General features: G+C 41.0%; 4 protein-coding genes across 5 annotated transcripts; 2 read left to right on the top strand and 2 right to left on the bottom strand.

The window, feature by feature from the left end:
• Positions 1–696: 696 nt before the first annotated feature.
• Positions 697–8,734, top strand: znf592 (zinc finger protein 592). Its single transcript, XM_015964488.3, has 9 exons — positions 697–832; positions 1,253–3,441; positions 5,277–5,455; positions 5,538–5,711; positions 5,806–5,965; positions 6,177–6,437; positions 7,253–7,365; positions 7,442–7,583; positions 7,686–8,734. The coding sequence occupies exons 2-9, from the start codon at positions 1,273–1,275 to the stop codon at positions 8,145–8,147; spliced, it is 3,660 nt and encodes a 1,219-aa protein (XP_015819974.1). The 5' UTR covers positions 697–832; positions 1,253–1,272; the 3' UTR covers positions 8,148–8,734.
• Positions 8,735–11,300: 2,566 nt separating this feature from the next.
• Positions 11,301–13,332, top strand: kti12 (KTI12 chromatin associated homolog). Of its 2 annotated transcripts, none has more exons than XM_015964487.3 (9): positions 11,301–11,529; positions 11,669–11,720; positions 11,792–11,844; positions 11,917–11,972; positions 12,050–12,129; positions 12,210–12,369; positions 12,450–12,512; positions 12,650–12,718; positions 13,149–13,332. In XM_015964487.3, the coding sequence occupies exons 1-9, from the start codon at positions 11,379–11,381 to the stop codon at positions 13,290–13,292; spliced, it is 828 nt and encodes a 275-aa protein (XP_015819973.1). In that variant the 5' UTR covers positions 11,301–11,378; the 3' UTR covers positions 13,293–13,332. The 2 variants fall into 2 exon arrangements, with proteins under 2 accessions (XP_015819973.1, XP_015819972.1); XM_015964486.3 differs by having other exon boundaries at positions 12,650–12,736; positions 13,141–13,332.
• A 607-nt stretch (positions 13,333–13,939) lies between these two features.
• ch25hl1.1 (cholesterol 25-hydroxylase like 1, tandem duplicate 1) lies at positions 13,940–15,364 on the bottom strand. The gene has a single exon (XM_015964117.3). The coding sequence runs from the start codon at positions 15,362–15,364 to the stop codon at positions 14,537–14,539; it is 828 nt and encodes a 275-aa protein (XP_015819603.1). The 3' UTR covers positions 13,940–14,536.
• Positions 15,365–17,815: 2,451 nt separating this feature from the next.
• si:dkey-24l11.2 (uncharacterized) lies at positions 17,816–24,042 on the bottom strand. Its single transcript, XM_015964485.3, has 12 exons — positions 23,858–24,042; positions 20,604–21,191; positions 20,422–20,481; positions 20,276–20,328; positions 20,055–20,199; positions 19,468–19,817; positions 19,171–19,399; positions 18,961–19,078; positions 18,623–18,734; positions 18,440–18,551; positions 18,207–18,319; positions 17,816–18,132 (listed from the first exon to the last, which is right to left on the bottom strand). The coding sequence occupies exons 2-12, from the start codon at positions 21,180–21,182 to the stop codon at positions 18,063–18,065; spliced, it is 1,941 nt and encodes a 646-aa protein (XP_015819971.1). The 5' UTR covers positions 21,183–21,191; positions 23,858–24,042; the 3' UTR covers positions 17,816–18,062.
• Positions 24,043–24,301: the final 259 nt, after the last annotated feature.

Raw genomic sequence — 24,301 nt, 5'->3', positions numbered from 1 at the left:
TTTAATTTAATAGCTTTAATTTTAGGAATCCAGTTAACTTATAATGATTGACTTTGCTAAAAAATAATCATTGAAACATGTCTAATCAATTTATTTCAGTGCTTTTGTTGCGTTTGAATTAGTTTTCTTTAGTTTTTTGCACGTTTTCCACTCACAACACTCAAGTCAAATCATAATTTCCTCAATACTGTCTTACAGGTTAAACTGTTGTTTCTTTGCCCGAATGATTTCTGAAGTCACAGATAATTAAGACACTTAAAGACAGATAATCTGTTAAACATATATATTTTAAGCACAACCTGTTCAATTTTACCAATCGTCAACGGTAAGTTTGTGTTAAATCAAAAGGTTTGGGCAAGTTCAATTAGACAGACTATTTGCCATATCCACCGTATTTCTGTTGTAATTGAAAATGAAATTTTTAAAAATAACAATATTGTGGAGAAACCCCACAAACAGAAAAGTAATTATCAGAAAAGTTGCTGTATATTCTATGCACATATACCTGTAAAGACTAATTTAAGTTAGCTTAGTTTATATTTAGAAATAAAGAATATTAAACTCAACTCCCGTTCATCATGTAGCACCTGCGGCTGTGTGTTGCAGCATTTTAATGATGAAAACTGTAGTTGGCGTTTTGGCATTACAGGGCCTGTCAGACATTACTGAGGGCATCTAATACCCACCACAGGAGGAGAAAAACCTAGTTGACGTTAGCCGCGATTAGCTTAGGTTAGCTATGTACCCCTAAAACAGCTTGGTGGACTTTTCGCACCCACGGTTAAATGAAAAAATAACTGAAGTATTACACAATTCACAGTATCACCAACTGGTAAGCACTACATGCTTCTGTATTTAAGTAAATAGCCTAATTATTTGTGCGGTAGCATTTTGTTATCTTGTTAGCTTGCTTCTGTGCTAGCTACGCTAACTCGTACTGTGTCGATAGGTTAATTTTTAAATACGCAAATAGCTTGATAGCCTCTTTTTATATTTCTCTTGTTAGTGTTTTACTGTAACGCAAGTTTTTTTCTACAACATATATAACTTATGCAGAAACTATGCTCTTCATGTATATCTTAGCTCAATAGCTAAAGCTAGCACTGGGGACGTGCAACTGCTAAACTAAGTTATTTTGCTAATTGTTTTCTAATGTCTGCAGTTTTTTCAGTGCATTTCAGATGTATCACTATGAAACTGAAATATAAGTAAAACAGGGTTTTGTTTACTTAAGAATTAATGTGTTTTATAGGTTTTTGAGAATGTGCAGCCATGGGTGACATGAAAACCCCAGATTTTGATGATCTTCTGGCAGCCTTTGACATCCCTGATGCCCCTGAACTGGATTCCAAAGAACCCATCCAGGGCAACCATGAGGAGACAGAAAATCAGCTGAAACGCTCAGGAATGTGTTTAGAAGATAGCCTACTAAGTGATCAACCTGTCACCACAACAGATATCCCTCTTGTTAGTGTTATAGTGAAAAACACAAGTCCCCAAGTGTCACTGGAGAGTTTTGATGATGTGCTTCATTCAGGACAGTCATTACAAAATGGGTTCAAGGGACAGGAGGCCTGCACTGACCCCATGGAACCCACCAACATGGGATTTTCTAATTCATTTCATTGTGCTTTGAATGGGGCAAGTTCAAGAGAGGTTCCTGGAAATTCTCCTGTTCAGCAAATGCCAGACAAAACTGCAATATTTTCCCAGTCACCTTCACATTTTAGCCCCGTCTCTAGCCCTGAAGGCATGGGCGCTTTGTGTAGTGAAGGTAAAATAGCTTCAGAGGAAGAGAGAACCTGTTTTCCAGAAGCTCCAGTGGTAGAGGAACCTTTGGTCCTCGACAATCAGAACAAATTGGAACTTTGTGTTTTTGATCATTCTTCCAAGAACACTCGAGAAAGCAGAGCAGAAAATGGTAGAAGTGAGGAGCTCTTGGATTTCTGCATCAGTAATAAAACAGAGAAAACGCCTGAAGTGCACAATGCATTTTCCTCATCAAGTATTAACCTGGATTTTATTGAAACAAACTGCAAATCCAAAAACACATCGGCTCTTCCTTCCTCCTTTTCACCTGCCAAATCTCAAACGCCTAAATTGTCTTCATGTCTTGAGGCCCTTGTTGCTCTAAATGCTAGAAAAGACCCTAGCAATCCAAGAGACTTGCCTGGGATGCAGAATGACTGTATAAAAGCTAGCCAGGTTGTTGCTGTGTCCCCCAGAAGTCCACTTGAAGCAGTAAAACGGTTAATGAAACCCTCTGATAGCCCTGTGAGCATCTGCAGTGATGGCAGCGGTAAAGCATCACCTGCGTTAACATCTGGGTCATCTCCAGCCATACCCAGGGTTAGAATTAAGACTATTAAAACAACATCTGGACAGATCAAGCGCACAGTCACCAGTGTTCTGCCAGACTCGGAAACAGATGACATCCATGCTTATGAGTCCTCGCCATCACAGAGCATGGTTAGTGAGGACTCTTACTGTAACGCTTCCCCTCATCCGCCTCAAATGGTTGACTGTGTCATTGAAACACAAAATAAAAGTAACCCGGTGACCACGGCTTCACCAAAAATTCCACAAACAAAGTCTGAGGAAAAGTTGAGAAGTCCTGCAGCAACATCCGGTCATTCTGTAAAAAGATCTGGCACACATCAGGTGCATAAACCAAAGAAACCATCGCCTACTGCAGGCCACACAGCTAACACAAACCTTCCACAAGCAATGCACCTAGCTAGTCTGAACCTGGTCCCTCACAGTGTTGCTGTCTCAGTTGCTGCACGGCCCACCTCCCATCAACAGAACACACACATGCTTTCCTCTGCAGTGTGCAGCACTGTCCCTTTGGTACATCAAATCAAAACAGCCAATCCACAACCACATTCATTTCTTCTAAACACAGCTGCAGGAACACTAAACAGACTGCTGAACAATGCCAACCCGGTGCCTCTGTACGTGCCCAACTTGAGCCCCCCTCCAGAGAGCAACATCAGCCTACCGCCACACGGGTACTGCTGCCTTGAGTGTGGGGACTCCTTTGGCATTGAGAGGAGTCTTGTCCATCATTACAACAGGAGAAGCGTTCACTTGGAAGTAGGATGCACGCACTGCGCAAAGACCTTGGTTTTCTTCAACAAGTGTGCCTTGTTAGCACACGCGCGGGAGCACAAAAGCAACGGCACAGTCATGCAGTGCACACAGCTCCATTTGAAACCCATATCAGAGGACCAGATGTTTGCACCCATGAGTACTGACCCAGTTTATTCAAGTCCCCACACTTCACCTTTACTCTCACCCAAAAGTGAACCCGTCCTGCCTTTATATCCAGATAATGTCATTCGCCACAGGCTCCGCTGTCTGGAGTGTAACAAGCAGTTAGCAGACTACAAAGCTCTCGCTGGTCACTACCAGAAGTTGTCAGAGAGTGCAGAAGGACTGGTGAGTCAATGTTCAAATATCACTGTGGTTTTATAGTCTACAGAATATAATAAAGGACCCAAAGAAATGTCACATTGGCTGATTTTATAATTGCATTTAAAGACAAATGTAGATAAACAATTATAAATTGAAGAAAATGTGTTTTTTTTTTAGATTTTGGGTAGTCTGAACTTAAAGATGTGGAACACCGAAAGGCCATTTTTAAAATCATATTTCTGATTATAATCAGTCACTGAGTTTTTCATGTAGGCTGAACATGAAAATGGTCTCCTACACATATCTCCTGCTTTAGATTAAGGTGTTAAAGATACGAACCACCAATGAAGAGATAAGTTTTGCTTTTGGTTCTACTAAACAAACATTAGAGGTTGCTAAAAGCAAGCCAAAACTGTCTAGTCTCCCTTTGAAAAGAGATTTACGTCACACTGTCCCTTAACATTCATGGACTCACCCATCATGACACGTGACAGAGAAGGCTGTTGTTGGTTTAGCTTCCAGGAAATTGCAGAGAACATCTCGACGTGTAGAAGCTAACTGTTAGCATTAGCAACTCCACCACACAGCAGAACTCCTTCAGGCTTGTGTTATTTGTTGTGAAAAAACATCAACGTTGCAAAGCAAACAGTCAGTGGTAGAGTTTTGCTTTTATCCATTCAGATGTTCAAATATCTGTAAATAAGGCTCCATATCCTGTCGTCTGAAGCTCGGCTGTGATGTGTTTCATTTCTAGTTCCCAGAAGTGGTGCACCAGTGTTTTTTGCCCCCCAGTACGACTTAAAATGCAATCATTCCTACAAGAGACCATTGCAAATGTATTGATTATTCAGGGTATCCGCGGGTCCTTAAAAAGTCTTAAATTTGCTTTTCCAAATTTAACCCTTTGATGCATGAATTATAAAATCTTCAACCATAGTTTTTTTTTTACATTTTTTTCATTCGTCTTTAGGTGTGAATGAAACAAATTTCATACTTACATATTTTTTGTAACATTTAATTTACAAAGAATTTATTACATGTCCATCTCAGTGGACAGCGTGCAATATGAACATGAAATATGTTGGCTTGACTTACTGAAGTACAAATGGAGGGGCTCACATGCAATAAAATCTTCAACAGCTGTGCTTAATAGCAAAAATAAATACCGTAAATAACAATTTTGAGTACCTGTCCACTGTAGTGACCATTATGCATCAAGGGTTAAGGCCTTAAAAATCCTTGAAAATGACTAATAATCCTTCAATACAGTTTCCAAAGGTCTTAAATTACCAAAGACCCAATAAACAAAATTATTTCATTTCTATAAAATTTTCATGAATTTCTAGTTGGTGTTCAGCATTTTTTGTGTATAATATATACAAAATCGGAACCATACACATTCAGTGGGTTGTCAAAGGGGGCTATTTTTAGATGAGCACATTAGCTGGTTAAGCTAGTGGGAGCTTGTGCCATGGGGAAGCGCAAGTTTAATGGTAACTGGATGGTTAATCCCACGTTCGCGACGTGGTTAGCTCGGTTCCAGGCAATAGCTGGAAATTATAGCTTAAATTTAATTTTAAAAATTGCTTAAATTAGGTCAAAGCGGCCTTAAAAAAGGTCTTAAAAAGTCTTAATTTGGCTCCCTTAAACCTGCAGATACCCTGTTATTGTGTTCTACACCTTTAAGTCAAAAAATTCATCATAAAAGATTATTTCTCTTCTAGTTCAGCAACGACTCAAATGCAAAATTCAAAGCCTGCACATTTTCATGATAGAATAAGATGCAAAGATGAGGTAATTAGTGTTTGTGTTGTCCATTTTGTCTTGTTTATCTGTTTTACCTTTGATCATCCCAACAGATTTGTAAAGTGTGCTCCATGTTGTTACCCAACAAGTGTAGCTTCAGAGCTCATCAGCGCATCCATGCCCACAAGTCTCCTTACTGCTGTCCTGAGTGCGGTGCCCTGAGCCGCTCTGCTGACATACAGAAACATGTCCGGGAAAACTGTCTGCATTATGCCCGCAAGGCTTGGTACAAGTGAGTAAGCAAAATGTCAAAATGTCTCTAAATATACAGAAAAATGTGATATTATAGACATAAATCTCTTTTTTTTTCCCAGATGTCTTCACTGTGATATGGTTTTCAGAACGCTGCAAGGGCAAAAGACTCACATTGAAGAGAAACACTGTGAAGTCTTTTACAAGTGCTCCATCTGCCCAATCGCTTTCAAGACCTCTGACGGCTGTGAAGCACACTCAGAAAGCAAACACAGCTCTAGCAAACAGTCACCACAGTAAGTGTGTGTGTGTGTTGAATCACCCCACGTTCAAAGTGAAGACGCTCTTTGAAGGTTGTTTTAATCGTGTTTCCCATTTTTGTTTTTCTAGGTTAGTCTTTAAATGTTCGTGTGAGGCAATTTTCAAGCAAAAGCAAATATTCTTTCAACATTTCCTTCAAAATGCCAACAAGCGGGTGACCTGTGTATTCAAATGTCCAGAATGCAACTCGGTTTTCCCTCAAAAGCGACTGCTTATGCAGCACTTCAAGGTTAGCCTTGAATGCATTTCTTATGAAGAGATAATTGTTTAAAAATTTAGATTTGCATGAAGAAAATTAACAATAACTGACTATATTATGTATTTATTTATGTCACAATATCATATTCATTTTAAAAATAAAGCTTTTTTGATATTTTTATGCCGAAAAGGGATTTGCTGTTACTAAAGTATTTTTTCCCCCTTATGGTTTTGTTTTGCAGGGTGTGCATGTAGGAAACATGACTGTAGAGTCTGAAAAAGACACTAAAGAAGAAGACCCCTCTGGCTGGTGCTCAGATTCTCATCCTACCCTAAAGCAGAGAAGTCAGGACACTCGTAAACCTGCAGATAGTCCCAGAAAAAAGTCGGAGCAGGACAGCAGACCTCGGGTGAAGCCCAGCGGCTGGACGTGTGGCGAATGTATGCAGTCGTTCTCTGAGCGAGAAGCCTACATTTCCCACATGAAGGTCAACCATGGAAAGGTTGGTGCTCACAAATTTAGTCCTACAATAAAAAGGGGCTTCATACTAAATGTATGTTTCTAACTTTATCTTAAAATAGATGATTAATGTTGCGATGACGATATTATGTGTGATAAATAAAAACTTCACTCATGAACAAAAATAATCCAAAAGAAAAGAAAAAAATGACTAAAAAAATCATAAAAATGAAAAAAGCAAAAGATGTGAGGAAAGGGGAAAAAGAAAAGGGAATCAGTGGATCCCGGAAAAAGCAGAATCAGCAGAACAAAGCTAACTCGGGTGTTTGCTAACCATCTGAATGAAGTACCGTCCGCCTCGGGGGGCGGGCATCTAACCTATGAGGACCCACCTAATTGGCCAAATGGGTGAAGAGCTCTATTTGATTTGTTAAAAAACATCATGCTTCCATTTGAATGACAGAATGCATTATGTGTAGCAAACATTTGAGCTGACCATTCATTGCGATGTTAATCTCTTCTTTGCGATGTGTATATTGCGCGTGCTGATATTAGGATAACGATATCTTTGCGATATATTTTGCAGCCCTATTTTTTATAGAATGAATTTGGTAAATTCAACTATTTTGAATTTATCATTTTCTTTCGTCTTCAGCAGAGGAATAACCTGCTTCTAGATAAACTTAATGACTCTCATCCACATGCTTAGCTGCGTGTTTCCAGTGAGCATGCTCAGTGAGGTTTTCCTCTAAAGATGCATTTAAAAGATTGCAATTTTAGTCACCCGTACAAAGTAAACCACTCCACACTTCAGTTTTACCTTTTCTACATTTTTGTTTGTGACATTTCCATCAACAGTCGGTGAAGAAGTATCCGTGCCGACACTGTGAGCAGTCTTTCATCTCAGCAACCCGCTTGAGAAGACACATCCGCAGCGACCATGATGGGAAAAGGAGAGTTTACACCTGTGGGTAAGTAATGGAAGTCTCGGGAAATAAATGCACCCTTCCACATAACAGTAATGTGTTTTACCTTCTCATATGACAGGTATTGCACGGACACCAAGACAACATTTACAAGTAGTGTGATGCTGAAGAACCATATAAGTCTAATGCATGGTATTAAAAACCCTGATCTTGGTCAAATGCCAAAAACATCCACCCAGGAACACAAAAAAGCTTCACAAGAGGTAAACGTGATGTCATCTTAACCTAAAATCTGCCTCAGGGCTAACATAATAATGCAACAGTTGTTACTCCTCAGTGTTTAAATGTGTGCTTGTGATTTCCAGGAGTATGTATCTGCCACGCTTGCTGCGGACACGCAGACCAACCACCAGGACCACACAGACCCCGGGGCGCCTTCAGCTAAACGTCCAAAATCTCAGTTTCGCTGTTCCAAGTGTGGTTTTCTCACAAGCAGCAGTACAGAGTTCCAGCGGCATATACCTCAGCATAAACAAGATGAAAACACTCCTCAGTGCCTTCACTGTGGCCTGTGTTTTACGTCTGTGTTCTCTCTCAATAGACATCTTTTTATCGTGCACAAAGTCAAAGACGCAGGGGAAGAAGGGAAGGAGGAGGGAGGTGTTGGGAGAAAGGAGCGCGACAGTCGGCCAGTGACATCAGCAGAGGCTGGCGGGATAAGAGACTTTGATCCCTCGCCAGAAAATCCTCACTGCACCGCTACCACAGACTCGCATTTAAAAGTAAACACACTTTCTCAGACAGAAGCAGTCACTCTTCAGCAGTGAGAACCTCATCAGCAGCTTCTTTTGTTTTATTCCTGTTTGTTTTTGTTTTGTTTTGTTTTTTTTCTTGGTTTGAGCCACATTTACGCTTCAGCATCGGGCTGATGCCATCTCTTCCTGTCGTCTCATAAGCCTCGTTGTTTATTACATGGCTCGCTGCTTTGCTGAAAATTTTGACTCATGTTAAGAATATAAAATTTAACTGGCTGTAACAGTCGACTTGCTCATGATGCTATCAGAATAATCACCTGCCTGCATTTATGTCTTCTTTTTACAAACGCTGCCAGTTGTCTCATTTGACTTCCTCTAGGTTCTGTGTGCCATCAGTTCATACACTAAATCATAATATCACTCCGCACACTCGTCCTTTTTGAGTTTAGAGACCGCTAACATGGTGCTTTAGAGGTTAATGTGTTTGGCTGACAGACAAACAGGTCTCTGGTTTGATCCTGCTCTGCAGATGCGTATATGTGGAGTTTGATTGTTCTTTTTTATACCTGAATAGTGTTTTTAAGGTACTCCTGCTACTACAGTCCCAAAAAAAAAAATCTCATGCTATGGGTGATTTGATTATTCAAGGTGCTTGTTTTGGCCCCATTGTGAAATCATGTGGTTGTGTACCCCGACTCCAACCTGGTGACTCCTGAGGTGAAGTCAAGCTCCCACAGCTACAGAGGGTGCAGAACATTAAGGGAAAATATTACATTAACCATCAACACAAGTATAAATCACAAGCAAAAGCTAAAATATGCAACGCTGAAGCATCAATTAGAATTTTTTCCCCTTTTTTTTCATATTATATATATATGGTACAGTACACATGTATGTTTAGACAAATCCATATTTTGGGTAAATAACAGAATTGCCATTTTTCATTTAATTACCCATGTATGTTAATCTTTTCAAATGTTTATATGGTTCATTTTCTCCCTTTTATTCCATCCCAACAGAATGCTCAGGAGTTTGTTAGCTTTGATGGACTGATGTAATACTGAAGTCATGGATTTTCACTATTGCAAGCAATGAGGATGACATTTTTATAAAGGTCTTAATGCAGCAAGTTGCTAATCTGAGTGGTATTCACATGGAGAAGTTTTACAACAGTTATATTGCTCATAGGTTGCATTTTTTTATTAGAAATACATATTCTATTGTGATTTAATCAAGTAAAAGTTGGTATTTTTTAATTTGAACCTAAACAGTCAAAGAAATGTCCTGTGAAGGCAGCAGAACGTTTTGAGAGAAAGCCTGTAGTTAGCTTTTTTTTTAATCCATTTAGCTCATTTTGAAACACTTTTGTCTGAATTAGATTTTATTTCAACTTTGGTATCTTTTTCACATGAGAGTGGAGGAAAATGTGCTGCAGCAGTATTAAAAATACCTCAGATTGCCAGAAATATATTTTTCCAACACACAAATGTCAGTGATGTCAGGGTGGAGGAGTGAGTGCTAATTTTGGTGGCACATGTTTTATTAACATTTGAATACTCAGTGGTTGTAGGGGGGTACATGTCAGAGATCGTGATTGTAAAGGTTTTTGTTTGTTCTTTCCAGAATCTGAATTGTGATGCAGAACCTCTTGTTTTGTGTTCTCCACATGACGGTTCCTACCTCCGTGGTAAATGGCAGCGATTGTTAAATGTCCGAAGAATTTGCAGTTAATCTCAGTGCAATGTTAAAACAAAAACAAACATTTCTATAATTTGTATTCTCCTCCCATGTTATTCAATTTTATAAATTATTTTGGGAATGGCATTAAGGTTTTATGGTCATATTGACTTAAAAAGTAAACTTTTTATGGAAACGCTGTACGAGTCTTGAAATCACCACCTGCAGGTGCTGGAATAAGTCACTGGTTTGTGATTTTTGTAATCGTTTAAAAAAGATATTTGTACTTTTATATGGTGTGCAAGAAGGAATTGGGTGTGTACATAAAAGTAAAACTGATTCACAGCATTTCTTAAGCCATTACATCTGTTCAGCATGCGGTGGCCCATGTGCCTTGCTGTTATGTTTACATACTTACAAATAAACTGGTGCATTTAATTATATATCTACTTGTTTTACTCTTAAATACAAAACATGTTTTTATGAAGCTGCAGATTGACGCATCTTGAATAGGAGCGAGGGCGTCCAATAGCCAGCAACCACAGCAGGATGACTTCAGCTCATTAGAATATTTAGCCCTTCCTAGTTCTGTATAAGAGCAGCTGCCCGTTGTGGGAGAGGAGCAGAGATTTTAATTAACTGTTCAATTAAAAACAAAGCACTATGACTAAGGTCTGCACGGGACGATTTCTGTCTTCTTTCATCCTCCTCTCCTACATCGCCATGACATCTTCAATGATGCTTGATTTGACTGAACTGAGAAATAAAATTTCCAAGCTCAAGGTGAATCCTAGAGGGAGTCTTTGGGCAACAGGTAAGAAATGTAACAGAACTTTCGATTTGTGTTGATGCATCTTTAGCAGCTTACATATGTATACATATTGTCTTTAACAGGACATTTTATGGGCAAGAAAAGTGTTGAGGATAGTTCCTTTTTGGAGTCTGTCATTGATAATGGAAATGGTGCCCCTGAAGTCAGTGGTGTTGTACGTGGAGAGAAAAACCTGCAGAAACTACTCATCCAGATGTTGGACGGTGCCAAAGAAAGAAAAGGCAATAGACACAGAACATGTTGGTAATTATATCATTATTGTTTCCTACTACAAAACATTATTTTTATTTTGTAGAGAGGGAAGAGATCATGGATTTACTGCATTCTATCTGAAAGACATCCTGCTGCAGAAGAAAAATTAAATTCCTCATGAGGAAGGGAAATGACTGAAACTACTTTATGTGATATGAAGCAAATGATAAATTACACAATACTGTTTAATATGTTCCAATTTAACATGTGTTTGCTTTTGTTTTATTTTAAAGAGCAAAACAATAAATAAATAAATAAAAGCTGCAGGTGTCTTGGTAGTGGTGGCGTGATTTTTACATTGTTTTCCAAGGGTGTCAGCGTTTTCTTGACGAGATAAATTCCGTCCAAATAACGTTTTTGGTGAATGATTCTCCAAGCCACTGGATGGCGGTAGGGCAATGCATCGTCAACTGTCAAGAAAAAGAATAGGAAGAGCTTTTTTTCCCCTCTTAGCGCCATCTGCTGGTCGTTGTTAGTACAGCTTCCGGGTGAAAACAGCATTGTGCATTTTGCCGCATATCTGATGATCAAGGGCTTTAGTTATGCCTTTAATAGTTATGTGTGGTTACCCCTGTAGTGGCAAAACACGACGGGCAAACGAACTGAAGGCGCATTTTGAAGAGAAAACTGGGCGAGAAGTTCATATCGTTGGAGACGCAGCCCTGGATGTTGACAGAAACAATGTTTACGCAGGCAAGTTGCTGAGCTAGCTTAGTTAGTTAGCTTCAGGCGTTTTAACCTGTCTTATTTCAGTCCGAGTATTCATTTATGTTTAGAAGCTTATTTGAGATTTATATTATGCTGTAATCTAACATTTCTGGACACTTCGCAGATTCTCAAAAGGAGAAAAATGTCAGAGCATCCCTAAAAGCTGAAGTAGAAAGGTGAGTTTTTCCACATCTACGTTATGAAAGTCTAATTATCTTTTTGGATTAAATGTGTCTCGTGTTTCCAGGAAGGTTAGTAAGGATAACATTGTTATTCTGGACTCATTAAACTACATTAAAGGTAAATCTCAAAGCGACGTGCAAGATTATTTGTTTTAATCAACGCTATTTACAGTATAATTGTTCCACACAGGCTACCGTTACGAACTCTTCTGTCTCATCAAGCATGCACAGACACCACACTGCCTAGTAAGCATGCTAAACAACATAAATAATGCAAAGTATTGTTGTCACAAATCATAAAGAGTATTTTTATGTAATTGAAGGTATATACTTTGACATCAGATGAGGAGAGCTCCTTATGGAACAAAAACAGAGATGCTGCTGAGCAGTACAGCCGGGACACGTGAGTGAGCAGCTCCTCTACTAAATCAGGCTCATATTTCTAAACCCTGCACAACTGAATGTCTTTGTTTTGTTTTCCAGCTTTGACGCTTTAGTTCGGAGATTTGAAGCTCCAGACTCCAGGAACAGATGGGACAGCCCCCTCTTCACTGTGCTCCAAGACGACATGCTCCCACTTGAAGCCATTTCTGATGCACTTTTCAGAAGAAAAGCTCCCCCACCAAACCAGTCCACTCAGAGTGTAAGCTCTTTCATTAAAATCTGTTTTTATTCACACAGCATGTTTTACAAAATCAAAACTCTTCATTTTGACCACCACAGCAACCCTTGTCTTCTGCAAACTTCTTATATGAGTTGGACAAAATCACCCAGGATGTGTTAATGGTACGTCTACTTCCCCTTTGGTAATTTGAGTTAATGCATTTTTAATTTTCTCATCTGCTTCGTCATTTTCTGTTAACAAAGACGTTTCTGATGAGTATTTTTGGTTATGTAATAATAGGAGTGAAATGTGTTTGTAGGCAATTTTTAACGCTCAGAAGACGAGTGTTCCAGGGGATCTCGTCTCAGTTCCAGGAGCTACAGAGAAGATATCCTTTATACTGAAAGTAAATGTGTTTTACAGCAATGGCTTCTTGGAAGGTCTTACCCAGAGAGATCTGTGAATTGATTTTTCTCACAAGTGCAAGCCAAAGGTTTCAGCATCAAAGGCTTTCAGGAATAGAAATGGGTGTTAATGAAAAGGTGTGTAATTAAAGGTACAGCAGGACGGTAAAGGTCACATGTCTGCGCCATGATGGATCGCCTCAGAAGTTAATGGACACTTTGATTTTTTTTTTCTTAGAACTTGTTTGTCCAAGCTGAGCTAAACCTAAAAGCACATAAGGTTCAGTGGCAGGTACATAAATTAGATCTGACATGACATCAGTAGCTTTTGTTGTCTCCCTTTAATGCTGCAACATCCTGACCGAGGCCAATTTTCTCATCAAACTGCTTACTGTCCTTAACCCAGAGCCAAACGTGGAGCTCAGCAGGAGCATCAACATGGCAGAACTCCGCAAACTACGGCGCCAGTTCATCAGTTACACCAAGATGCATCCAACGGAGAAGACGGGGCAAATTGCAAACATGTTTGTTCAGTATTTAAATAAGAGTCTTCATTGAATTTGTTCTTTTGCAAATTAATAAAATAGTTTTTGTATAACTTCCTGTTTCCATCCATTATTGATTATTGATCTTTTATGAAAGTTAGACAGTTTCTGTGTTTCTAGGGTGTGCTGTCACATTTGAAGTTAATTAAAAAACTGAATTATGAGGTATGGCAGCTTCATAAGCATTTGTTCTTGGCTAAGCCAGCATAAACCAGAATATAATGTTGCAGATGGAAACCTAAGAAATGAGTCGGACCAATGAGCAGGTGTCGTGTTTTTGGATCATTACAAGTTCTCAATAAAAAAATCATAATTACTACAATTTTTTTTTACCTCCCTGAGAAAAACATTGTTTATCAGCCATGTCCCATCTTCCTACAGCTGACTGATGAGCCTTGCAGAATGAAATTTAATTTCTCTGATTTATTCTGTATGAAATAGTAGCTGCTAAGTTCACCGGGACAGTTCGGGAGGTGGAGTGGGTTGTCTAATAATCAGAAGGTTGCAGGTTCAATCCCAGCTTCAACCAAAGAATGCTGTTGTTGTGTCCTTGGGCAATGCATTTAACCTGCCTTATCTGCTGATGGTGGTTGGAGGGACTGGTTGCCCCAGCTGTGGCTACACTGTAGCTCATCACTTTATCTGTGTGTGAATGGACGAATGACTGATTGTGTTGTGAAGCACCTTGGGGGGTTGCAGAACCCTAAGAGGGTGCTATACAGGACATAAACCATTTACCATGACAGTCAGTGGCAAAACTCATTAACAGATACATACGGGGACAATAGAGACAACGGACTAAGAACATGTGGTCAGTTTGTCCTCCAGAGCAGCATAACTAAAGGGATGAGCCAGGATAACCAAAGTATTTATCAAAAAGTCTATAAATCTTATAAAACTCTTTATGTTCATTTAACAAAAACAGAAGAAAAGTGCTTTTTTGCATTAGAAAGCCAGATTTTATTTTAAATGATGATTTCTTTCAGCTGATGTTAAAAGAAGTGTAACAGCGTGTTGAGACAAGTCATTTAGAAATGAACTGCATACTCCAGAATTGTAAATATAATGTATTTATTGGACAAAAATGCAAATTTGAACAATTTTACAAGATTAAATCCTCTGACACATCATCTGGAAAATAAAAGCAGAAAAGCAACAAAAACAACAGTTGTTTTAAAGCAAAATAATTTAAAACAGAAGACAAACAGAGGCTGACTTATACAAACAGGCGTTATTTACAGACTTGTCTTTAGGTTGTTATTGTTTACTTTTCTTTAAAGTGGCAGCTGTGCCAAAGGTTCGATCCCAGTGGCTGAAGAAAGGAGCGTAGTTGGTGCTCGGCCTCTGGTGGTGCATGTCGTGAGCTGGTGCGCCACCCAGCAGGCCGAAAGGCACCAGGTGGTTCAGCGTCCATGGCAGGTCGTAGCCTATGTGGTCCTCCACGGACATCCAGAGGCTGAAGACTGTCACGCACCACGCGGACAGCGGATGGCACTTTAAAATGATTGGGTCCAAGTTGCTCCAGAATCCCACCGACATCAGTTCTGGGATGCTGAGCTGCTCTGTGGACCAGGAGAAGGTCACCGTGTACTCATGGTGGACTGCATGAATCCAGCGGTAGAGCTGTGGATGTTTGTGGTGGACGTAGTGCCAAATGAAGTACTGAGTGTCGAAGAGCAGGAGCGTAGCCAGTCCTTCTGTGAGCAGCTGGCACAAAGTGGGGGCGCTCTGTGGCAGTGTCGGTGCTGGCAGCACAAACGTGGCAATTAATGCAGCTGGTAGAACAAAGAAAACATGGTTGTACAAAGCTGTCATGAAGCTTCTGGCCATCATTGCCAGCGTTGGCCGCCTGTCTGGCTGGATCTTGTACTTATGGAATGAAGAGACCTTTTCTCCTAAGAGGTCCATCACAGCGAACGGTAAAGAGAAGATAAAGTAGCTGAAGAAGGCAAGGATGACAGGAAAGAAGGGAGACAAGATAAGGGACAAGTGGTGAATTAGCAAATGGTCCCACAGTGGCTGAAGGAGACGATCCGAAGACCTGGAGCGAGGCGACGGCAGGGAGAGCTCAGTGATGTTCAACATCTTTGTGTCTGCTGGAGGCTGCTGCTGGGGATCAAGGCCCACTTTATATAGAGGATTTCAGCTGAAGGGACTTTGCTCTTGGTCAAGAAAAAACTGCAGCTTTCCTCCCTGCGGGGGTTCAATGCATGCAAAAACATACCGACAAAAGATTAACGACAAACATTCAGCACGTGTAGTGGGCACGACAAAATAATACGATTGAGAGGAGAAGCTTTAACTTCGAGAAATCGATGAAGAAAATCTTTATTTGTTGCAGCAACTTTTAACATAATTATAAAAATATATGTTCTCACTTATCTTGTTACAGGATTTATAACAGATGAACAGATGAAGATGTTGTGTTGATGGATTATAAAATGGTCAGATATCAGTAGTTATAACTGCTGCACTTTAACAGGAAGGACAGTCTTCAGGACGAGTGTGGTGGGATTTGTTGGGGGTGAACTGGAGGATGATGATCAGATTAGGAAAATCACTGAACAAAAACTCACTACATGACCTGCAGCACAGTTTCAGAAGCATGTTTAGTGACAAATTAAATCCACGACAAACCCCCGAACGCCAAAGGTAATCAGAACCACCAACGGCAAGTCTTTTAGACGTGTTCGCTTTAGTTCAACATTCCTTATAGGTCTCATTTCCCCTTGGGGATTATTTAGGTGTAAGAGAATTTAAAAGAGTTTATCCGGTGTTTTCCTGAAAGGACAAAAGGGCAGAACATTCTACTAAATACTCCCAGTAACTCGGCTCCTCCACATCAGATTGGAGGAGTTTAGAACATTCCTACACGCTGAACAACCTGAACTCTGGGGTTCATGTCGGTGAGTTTCCTGAAGTGCGTCTCCTTGCTTTGTGAAAATCGAGCCCTCTTGTTGTTGGATTAAGGTCAGGACTTTTGACTTTGTCATTTTAAAACATTAAAACTGATCCTTTCTTTTGCAGAGTGGCTCGTCTGCACTGCAGCACTGTTTGTTTTAGGACCCGTTTCCATTTAATTCAGTTTGCAGATGCAGGAATTAGTGTCGCTCCTTTTACCTCAGAGTTGTAGATCAGGAATGGAACTTTTAGGTGAAAGAAAGAAAAATCAACACTTCCACTGAAACATGAGCAAGTGCTTTCATTCTGTGGGAAAGTTTGGCATAATATTACACATGTGGGTCAAGGGCAGTTAATTGGGGGTCAGACCGACTCAGACCGGAAACAGCCGGTGAGGGAGGTCACGCTGGTCTTTGTCGAGTCAGACGTGATTTGGCACTTTTTTCTTTTTACAACCCAGAGAAACCACACCAGGGAACAATAATGGTTTTATTTTTCAGCGTTTACCATTTCTGATGATCTTTCCTTGTTTGTCATTGTAAACAAAAATAAATACAACCTTCTTGAGAACCCCCCAAGGCACTTTACAACACAGTCATTTACACACTGTTGGTGATGAGCTACAATGTAGCCACAGCTGCCTTACAAGGCTGCGACACACTGAAAGAGGTGAGGTCGCCGAACACTGGCGCCACCAGGGTCCCTCCCACACCAGCAGGGAAGTTGTCTTGCCCAAGGACACAATGACAGCATCAGACTGAGCAGGAGTCGAAGCTGCAACCTTCCGATTACGGGGTGGGCACTTAACTCCTCTGCCACCGTCTGCCTATAGTAAAATCAGTGCAGGACTAGTTGCAGAAACATGTCACTGAACCATAATACAACCACCACCGTGCTTCACAGACAAGGACATTAGGATCACATTTAAGGTTTTTTTCCCCATTAAACAGAACATTTTACACAAATAGATTGATTTCAACTCAGTGTCATCTATCACGTTTATTTGAAAGAAAACAAAAGTAACATTTAGCTTTAATTTTATTTGTGTGCAGTTATTAAACCTTTATCTAGTTTTGCCATTTAAATAAGAAATCTGTTTTCATGATCTACTTTAATGCTTGTTTGTTTGTTTTTTGACAGTTTTAATATTTTTGTTGTTTCACAAGTTTCTGTTGAATTAATGTATGGTCAGTTTCAGATTTTAGAATAGCTAGATATTAAACACCACATGGAAGGTGTCCTCAAAATGTCTTTTTAACTCTATTTAATTGTTATTGTTGTGTTATGCCTGTAATTGTGGAAGTTTAAATATCTGTCGTCTGCTTAAATTGGTGTGAAACACATTATCACACACACATCAAGTGAGAGCTGCTTTATAAATTGAAGTTTAAATTAAAAGCCTTAAAAGTTTAAGCAACATGTTTGATTGTATTTGAATGATAGTTTTGTAATATTCATGTTCACTGTATCATTTTGTAAACTGGACATGAAGCTAGTATTTAGAGCTTTTTAACCAGTTCATACAACATTTTGTTCTTGATTAGAGCCATGTGATGCGCTTGGTTTGGCTTTAGCTGTAAAACAAGACCTCTGCTTCTTGAGGGTTTACAACACAATGAGCAGAAAGAGACAAAGTAGATCATTAAATTATTTAATGTGCATGATGTCCTAACATTCACACAGAGATCCAAAGAGGATTCATAGTTTAACGGTTCAATCGGTTTATGATAATCAGAATTTCTTTATAATTATTCACAACAGAGCTCCTTCTTCCGAGGGACTTTAAGTGATGCTCTGGCCGGCATTCTCCGTGTAAAGCGAGTTTCAACCTTGATCCAACGCCTTCGCAGTCTGTTTGCAGTGTGCCTTTAGTAAACCATGGTTACTTCTTGTCGCCAGCTGCCTTCCTTGAAACCGTTTTGTTGCTATTGGAATATTTCTGCCGGTCGTTTCTGAAAAGAGACAAATATGCCGACATTAAGCTTCGTCCAACATGGCCACCAGTGGGACATGGGGCACCGCGTACCTGCTCATTTTGGCCTTGTTTCTACACCCCAGCCCTCCCTCCCAGTGGCTGGTACGAGTGCCTCTGGTCATCATGCTCCCACAGCTGACGCATGGCTTTCCATTGTTGTACGGCTGCAAGAGCAAACACAGCGTGGGTTATAATCTAATCTAATCTCTCCCTGTGCTGTTCTCTTCATAAACAGTATGACTGTTACACCTCATCTGTCATTCAGTCTCAAATCCTTACTCCACCTGCTCTTTGGCGCAGAATCCACAAATCATTCTGGTGGCGAGCTCCATGGGGTGGTCCTGATTCTCGTCATGGCAGCCGTCGCAGGGATAAGCCCGACCACAGCAGGGAAACCTGGAAACATTAAAGCTTTTCTTTAAAATTCCAAACTGACACACATGAAAAGAGGAAAGTCACGACGGTACCTCAGCCAGCGGTGGCTCTGTTTGTAGTGCTTGCACGTTCCTTTTTCTGGAAGCGGTTTTCCTTTTTGCACAGCTGGATCTCTGATTGTTTTGTAGTTAACAGAACTTGAACCTGGAGATGATAAATCGTTAACATTTACAATCTTGTTCCGTTTAGGAACAGCAAAAGTAAGAACAGGCTGATTAAGGTCCAGTGTTTTAGGTTTATTAGCCACTCAGCAGCTTTCTGCATAATATGACATAAGTTTGGTTGGAAAGCCAAGTGGGACACTTTCCTTGTTGTAATGATCTAAGACCTTGCTGAGCTCTTTAGAAACAAACATTAAGTGGGCTCTGACCTGATTTGTTAGAAGGGCGAGGCGGGATAAACTGGAATCTCGTGCTCTCAACCAGAATGCTGAGCTTGCTGTGGCACTGTTCACAGTTAAATTCCTTTGTCTGTCCGTAGAACACACGCTGTTGAAGAATAACATAAGATGGAATTTTATAAGTGTTGTGTGAACGATACATGTTCTAGTTTTCTTCTGTAGCTGTTTAAAGTTCAACACCTGCACTGGGACATCCTGGGAACAGCTAAGGCATCCCACGATCAGGTCACAGTCCTGAAGTATGAGGTCAGCGGCCGTAGCGTTGTGGAGGTCCAAGTATCCCAGGACGTCGCTGTAATGGTGGAGCATGCAGGGCCTGAATGCAGCACTTATGCTGGCGTTGCATTTTTCACACTGAGCTGCGCACGTCGTCCTTCCGGAAAGTGTCAAATCTGCAGTCACTTTACACCTGAAAGCACCAAAGAGTCCAGTTTGAGGGTCATGACCTTAAATATGGTGCTTGTTTGTTTTTATTACCTGTGACACTGCAGACAAACTGTAATCTGCTGCGCGACTACAGTGGCCGTGTACTCTCCCAGCCTCAGGCCCAGCAGCTTCACCTCCGTGCCCCTGCGAGGATCACTGATCTTAATGTTCTCAACCAGATGACTCGCCTCCTCTTCCTGCTGACCCTCGTCACAATCCGGACACTCCTCCTGCCCTGAAGTCTCCTCCCTATCTGACCAGACGCCTTCCACGGTTTCATTTTTGTTGCAGGCGTCACCATCTCCCACAGCATCGTCAGAGTTTTCACTCGCCGTCACCTTGAGCTCCTGATACGGAATAAACTGGAGTCCGGCTTTCTCTAAATCAATGTCTTTTTTTAACTGAAAAAGAGGAAAAATTAAGATTTTAAATCTACTTTAATGTAAAATAGTCGTTTATATTTAGACATCCATGACTTTGGTGGCATTTAAATTAAATGCTGAAAAATGTTTCCTTAGATCTTTTCCATCAAGGAGACTATTATGTAACACTAACTGGTGTTTTGGTCATTCAAGTTGGAAAGGAATCAAAAAAACTTCACTGTAAGCTGTTTCTATCCAAGTCATTTTTCCTCTCACCTGTCGAGCTCCTTCAGTAAACAATCTCTCCAAGCTCCGATCCAACCAGCGGAGAAAGGGTCGGAAAAGCAGTTCCAATTTTCCCAGCAGCTGATTGGTGGCGTGTTTAGCTTGAAGCCACTCAATGGATGCTTGTTGTACATGTCTGTGTATCCAAAGAAATACAGAAATGACTGTAAATATTAGTTTATTAATGAAAATAAGAATGTAAATATTCTTACTTTGCCATTAATGGTGGGAGGTCCTGGTCTAACGGTATGTCCAAGGTAAAAATCTAAAACAGTAAGTAGCAACATGATGATTTCCAGAACAAGCATAAACTATGATATTAGAGAAATGTAATAACAAATGAAAAAGTGGTAATTACCTCCAGGGGGTAGTTGTCTGGAAAGCTCACCATTACATCAATTTCTTTCAGATCAAAAGGCTGTAATATAAAAAGTTGAGATGATTTCCCTTTAAAAGCACACAGCCTGTTTGTTTATTCATAAAATTACACCATTACATAAAAATAACCACATTTGTCAAAATGAATCTGAGATAGTCTACCCAGTCTGGATCTGTGGCCTCCACAGTCACCCTGTAATAGGTTACTTTGCCATCACTCCTTTCCTGAATAATGAGCTGGTCTTTGGGGAAGCGTTTCTTCAGCTGCCTGATCTCAGTTTCTCTCAACTGCTTGGCTACATCCTCAGTCACGTTGCAGAGCTTCACCTCCTGGGGGCCACTGGGACGAGACACTTGGGGGAAACTCTGTGCAGCTTTATTGTGATTACCAGCAACAGGCACGTTATCCAGTATCTCCTGTGGGTGCCAGAAGCGACATCTGTCCTCCATGCTGCAGTACCCTGACAGAAAGTAGCGACAGGGGCGGCGGGCGGCTGCTTGGGCAATCCTGGGGTTATGGGAAACCGGCAGTTTGTGCTCCTCATGTTGACCCTGAGAGTCTGATATTGTAGCATCAGACTGGTTCAGTGCCTTGTCAGCTTTAAGCTCTCTTACGTGTAAGAATTTACACTTATTGCCAAAATTGCAACGTCGTCCTTGAGAGAAGAAGCGGCACAGCTGTTGCGTACGAGGAAATGACTGTTTAGCTTCTTCTGCACTCTCTTTCCCATCATTCTCCATTGTTGTTTCCTGCAAAAATAACACAGTCCGTTATATAGAGAGGGGTTTGTTCAGTTTAGCAGCTTAGCAATTAATAAGAAAAATGTTTTAATCTTTGTCTAAGGAGCTTTGAAAGAAAAGCGTCTGGACTTCTTTGAGTTGCTCGAAGACGTTTCACCTCTCATCCGAGAGGCTTCTTCAGTTCTAAGGTCAAATTGTGGAGAGTCCCAGATTCAAACCCAATGGGAGTTTCCCCCCAAAGAGGGAACAAAAGACCCCCTGATGATCTTCTACATAAACACATGAGCCCAGGTGTGAGGGTGGGTGTGGGTCCTATTCAGCCAGAGTTTCGGGTGAGCTCATTGTGAAACCTGGCCCCACCCTATCATGTGAATTCCTGAGGTCAGATGGCCCAGGATATGCGTGGGCGTTGAGGCATCTGGGAAGGGATCTCAAAACTGGATTATAGATGGCAGACAGTTGGTGTCGTAAACCACTGCCTCTGTTCAAAGATGGTTGCTCACAGTGGACATAAATGGCTTCCTTTACTCCTCTTTCAAACCATCTGTCCTCTCTGTCCAAAATGTGAACGTTGGCATCCTCGAAAGAGTGACCTTTGTCCTTCAGATGCAAATGAACTGCTGAGTCCTGTCCCGTGGAGGTGGCTCTTCTATGTTGTGCCATGCGCTTGTGAAGTGGCTGTTTGGTTTCTCCGATGTAGAGGTCTGGGCATTCCTCGCTGCACTGTACAGCACACACCACATTGTTCAGTTTGTGTTTGGGAGTTTTGTCTTTCGGGTGAACCAGTTTCTGTCTGAGGCCCTGTCCACACGTAGCCGGGGATCTGCCAAAACGTAGATATTTTTCTATGTTTTGGCCTCTCATCCACATGAAAACGGAGTTTTTTCACACGAAAACGGATCTTTTTAAAAACTCCGGCCAAAGTGAAGATCTGCGTTTTCTCCGTTTTGGGTGTCTGCGTGTGGACGGACAAAACCGGAGTTTTAAGGTCCGCAACGTCACTTTCCGCGACAAAAAATGCTGACATCAAGTGTGCGACCTGTGTTTACACTAGCCGGCATCATGGAAGCCCTCAGAGCTGCGCTCTGTCACTACCCGATCCATCAATTGTCCAAGCGCTTTCTGCTTGTTTGTTTTTGCAAGCGGAATTACTGCTCCTTGCGGAAGACCACAGACGAAGGACGAGGTTAAGAACGGGGCAAGTACTGCCGCCTACAGGTCTGGCATGTCCTTAACAACGTATTTATCCGGGTACGTGTGGACAGTTTGTTTTTAAAACGAGGTGGTGTGGATGCAAGTTTTTGGAGGGGCGGATATTCGTTTTCAAAAAACCCCGGCTACGTGTGGACTAGGCCTGAGTGTGTTGCTGGGCCTGAAGTACACTGGTATGTTGTGTTTGGAGAAAACCCTCCTGAGTTTCTCTGATACACCGGCTACATAGGGGATGACAAGGTTGTTGCGTCTGTTTTTCTTATCCTCCCTCGCTGGTGTCTGGTCTTCTTTTCTGTGCATCTTTGCTGACTTTATAAACGCCCAATTAGGATAGCCACATGTTTTAAGTGATTCCTTTATATGTATGTGTTCCTTTTTTTTCCCTTCCGGCTTAGAGGGAACATGTTCTGCCCGGTGGTGTAAGGTCTTGATTACTCCAAGTTTGTGTTCCAGAGGGTGATGTGAGTCGAAGAGGAGTTACTGGTCCGTGTGTGTGGGCTTCCGGTACACTTCAACGTTGAGGTTGCCATTTTCTTCAAAGGCAAGCAGTTGTCCTTTATGTTTTCCCTGGTGAACTTGATGTTTTTGTCCACGGCGTTGATGTGCGTAGTGAAGGATTCCACTTCTTGTGTTTTGATTTTGACCCAGGTGTCATCCACATATCTGTACCAGTGGCTGGGTGCTCTCCCTTCAAAAGAGCCAAGAGCCTTTCTTTCTACTTCCTCCATGTAAAGGTTGGCTACAATAGGTGACACGGGGGAGCCCATGGCGCAGCCATGTTTTTGTCTGTAGAAACCTTCGTTGTATTTGAAATATGTAGTGGTGAGGCAGAGGTCTAACAGTGTGCAAATCTGATCGGGTGTGAAGTTGGTCCTGTCCTCCAAGGTGCTGTCTTCTTGTAGTCAGGGGGGGGTCTTTTGTTCCCTCTTCGAGGGGAAACTCCCACTGGGTTTGAATCTGGGACTCTCCACTATTTGAGCTTAGAACTGAAGAAGCCTCTCGGATGAGAAGCGAAACGTCTTCAAGCAACTCAAAGAAGTCCAGACGCTTTTTTTCCTTGATGTGCAGTAGTGGGAAGTATTTCTCAGGTTCTGTTTCCTGTCTTTTTTAATGCCTTTCAGATAAGGTTGTGGATGTTTATTTAAGCCAGACACTTCTCCTTTAGCCTCTACTTCCCTACTTCTGTCCAAGTACTCAGCACAACACAGAGATATAAGGAAATAACAGCAGAAGCTGCCAAAGTCCAAAGCAAAACTTAGTAAAATCCTTCAGAAAGAGGAAGAACTATAAAATAGTCTCCTAAATCCTTTTGGGCAGGGTTCTGTACATTAACAGCGCGGATATTTAGGCATTTAAACGGGTTGATCAACCAGTAAGCCAACCCAGGCAACGTGAGACTAGCAAGGCCAAAGTTAGCACTGCCGCTATTTTCAAATAGGTAAAAATAAGTTGACGTGAATTACCTTGCAGCCCAACGAGGTCAGTGAACGCTGTTTCCCAAGTGAAAAGAATATCCGTTTCAGAGCCTATAAAATGTTAAACTTGGACTTTAACACATAAGCTGAGAAGCTTCGGATAATCGTAAATGTGTAAATTATTAGCCAAGTTTGTTTTTGTTTTATTGTCAAATGCTCAGAACTCCGGTAACTAATATTGATTATCGCCACCTAGCGGCTGGGAAAACCTGAAGACCGTATTAGGGCTTTGTAACCCATATGTTGTTTTCAATTAAATGTATTTATAATTAGTTAAAAATCATTAAAGGTGAAACCGAAACAAAATAAACATCAGAAATTGTTTATGGGTCTTATTTTGTTCTATTCATCTTTTCCTGTGTATCCACAGAAAGACAGATATCAACCAAGCAATTTTGGAAAAACCTTAATTTTCATATTTGAAAAATATAG

The sequence above is a fragment of the Nothobranchius furzeri genome, chromosome 4 (genome assembly GCF_043380555.1).
Source record: "Nothobranchius furzeri strain GRZ-AD chromosome 4, NfurGRZ-RIMD1, whole genome shotgun sequence".
Classification (NCBI taxonomy): Eukaryota; Metazoa; Chordata; class Actinopteri; order Cyprinodontiformes; family Nothobranchiidae; genus Nothobranchius; species Nothobranchius furzeri.
The sequence above is the reverse complement of the archived record's forward strand: the minus strand, read 5'-3'. Positions and strand labels throughout refer to the sequence as shown.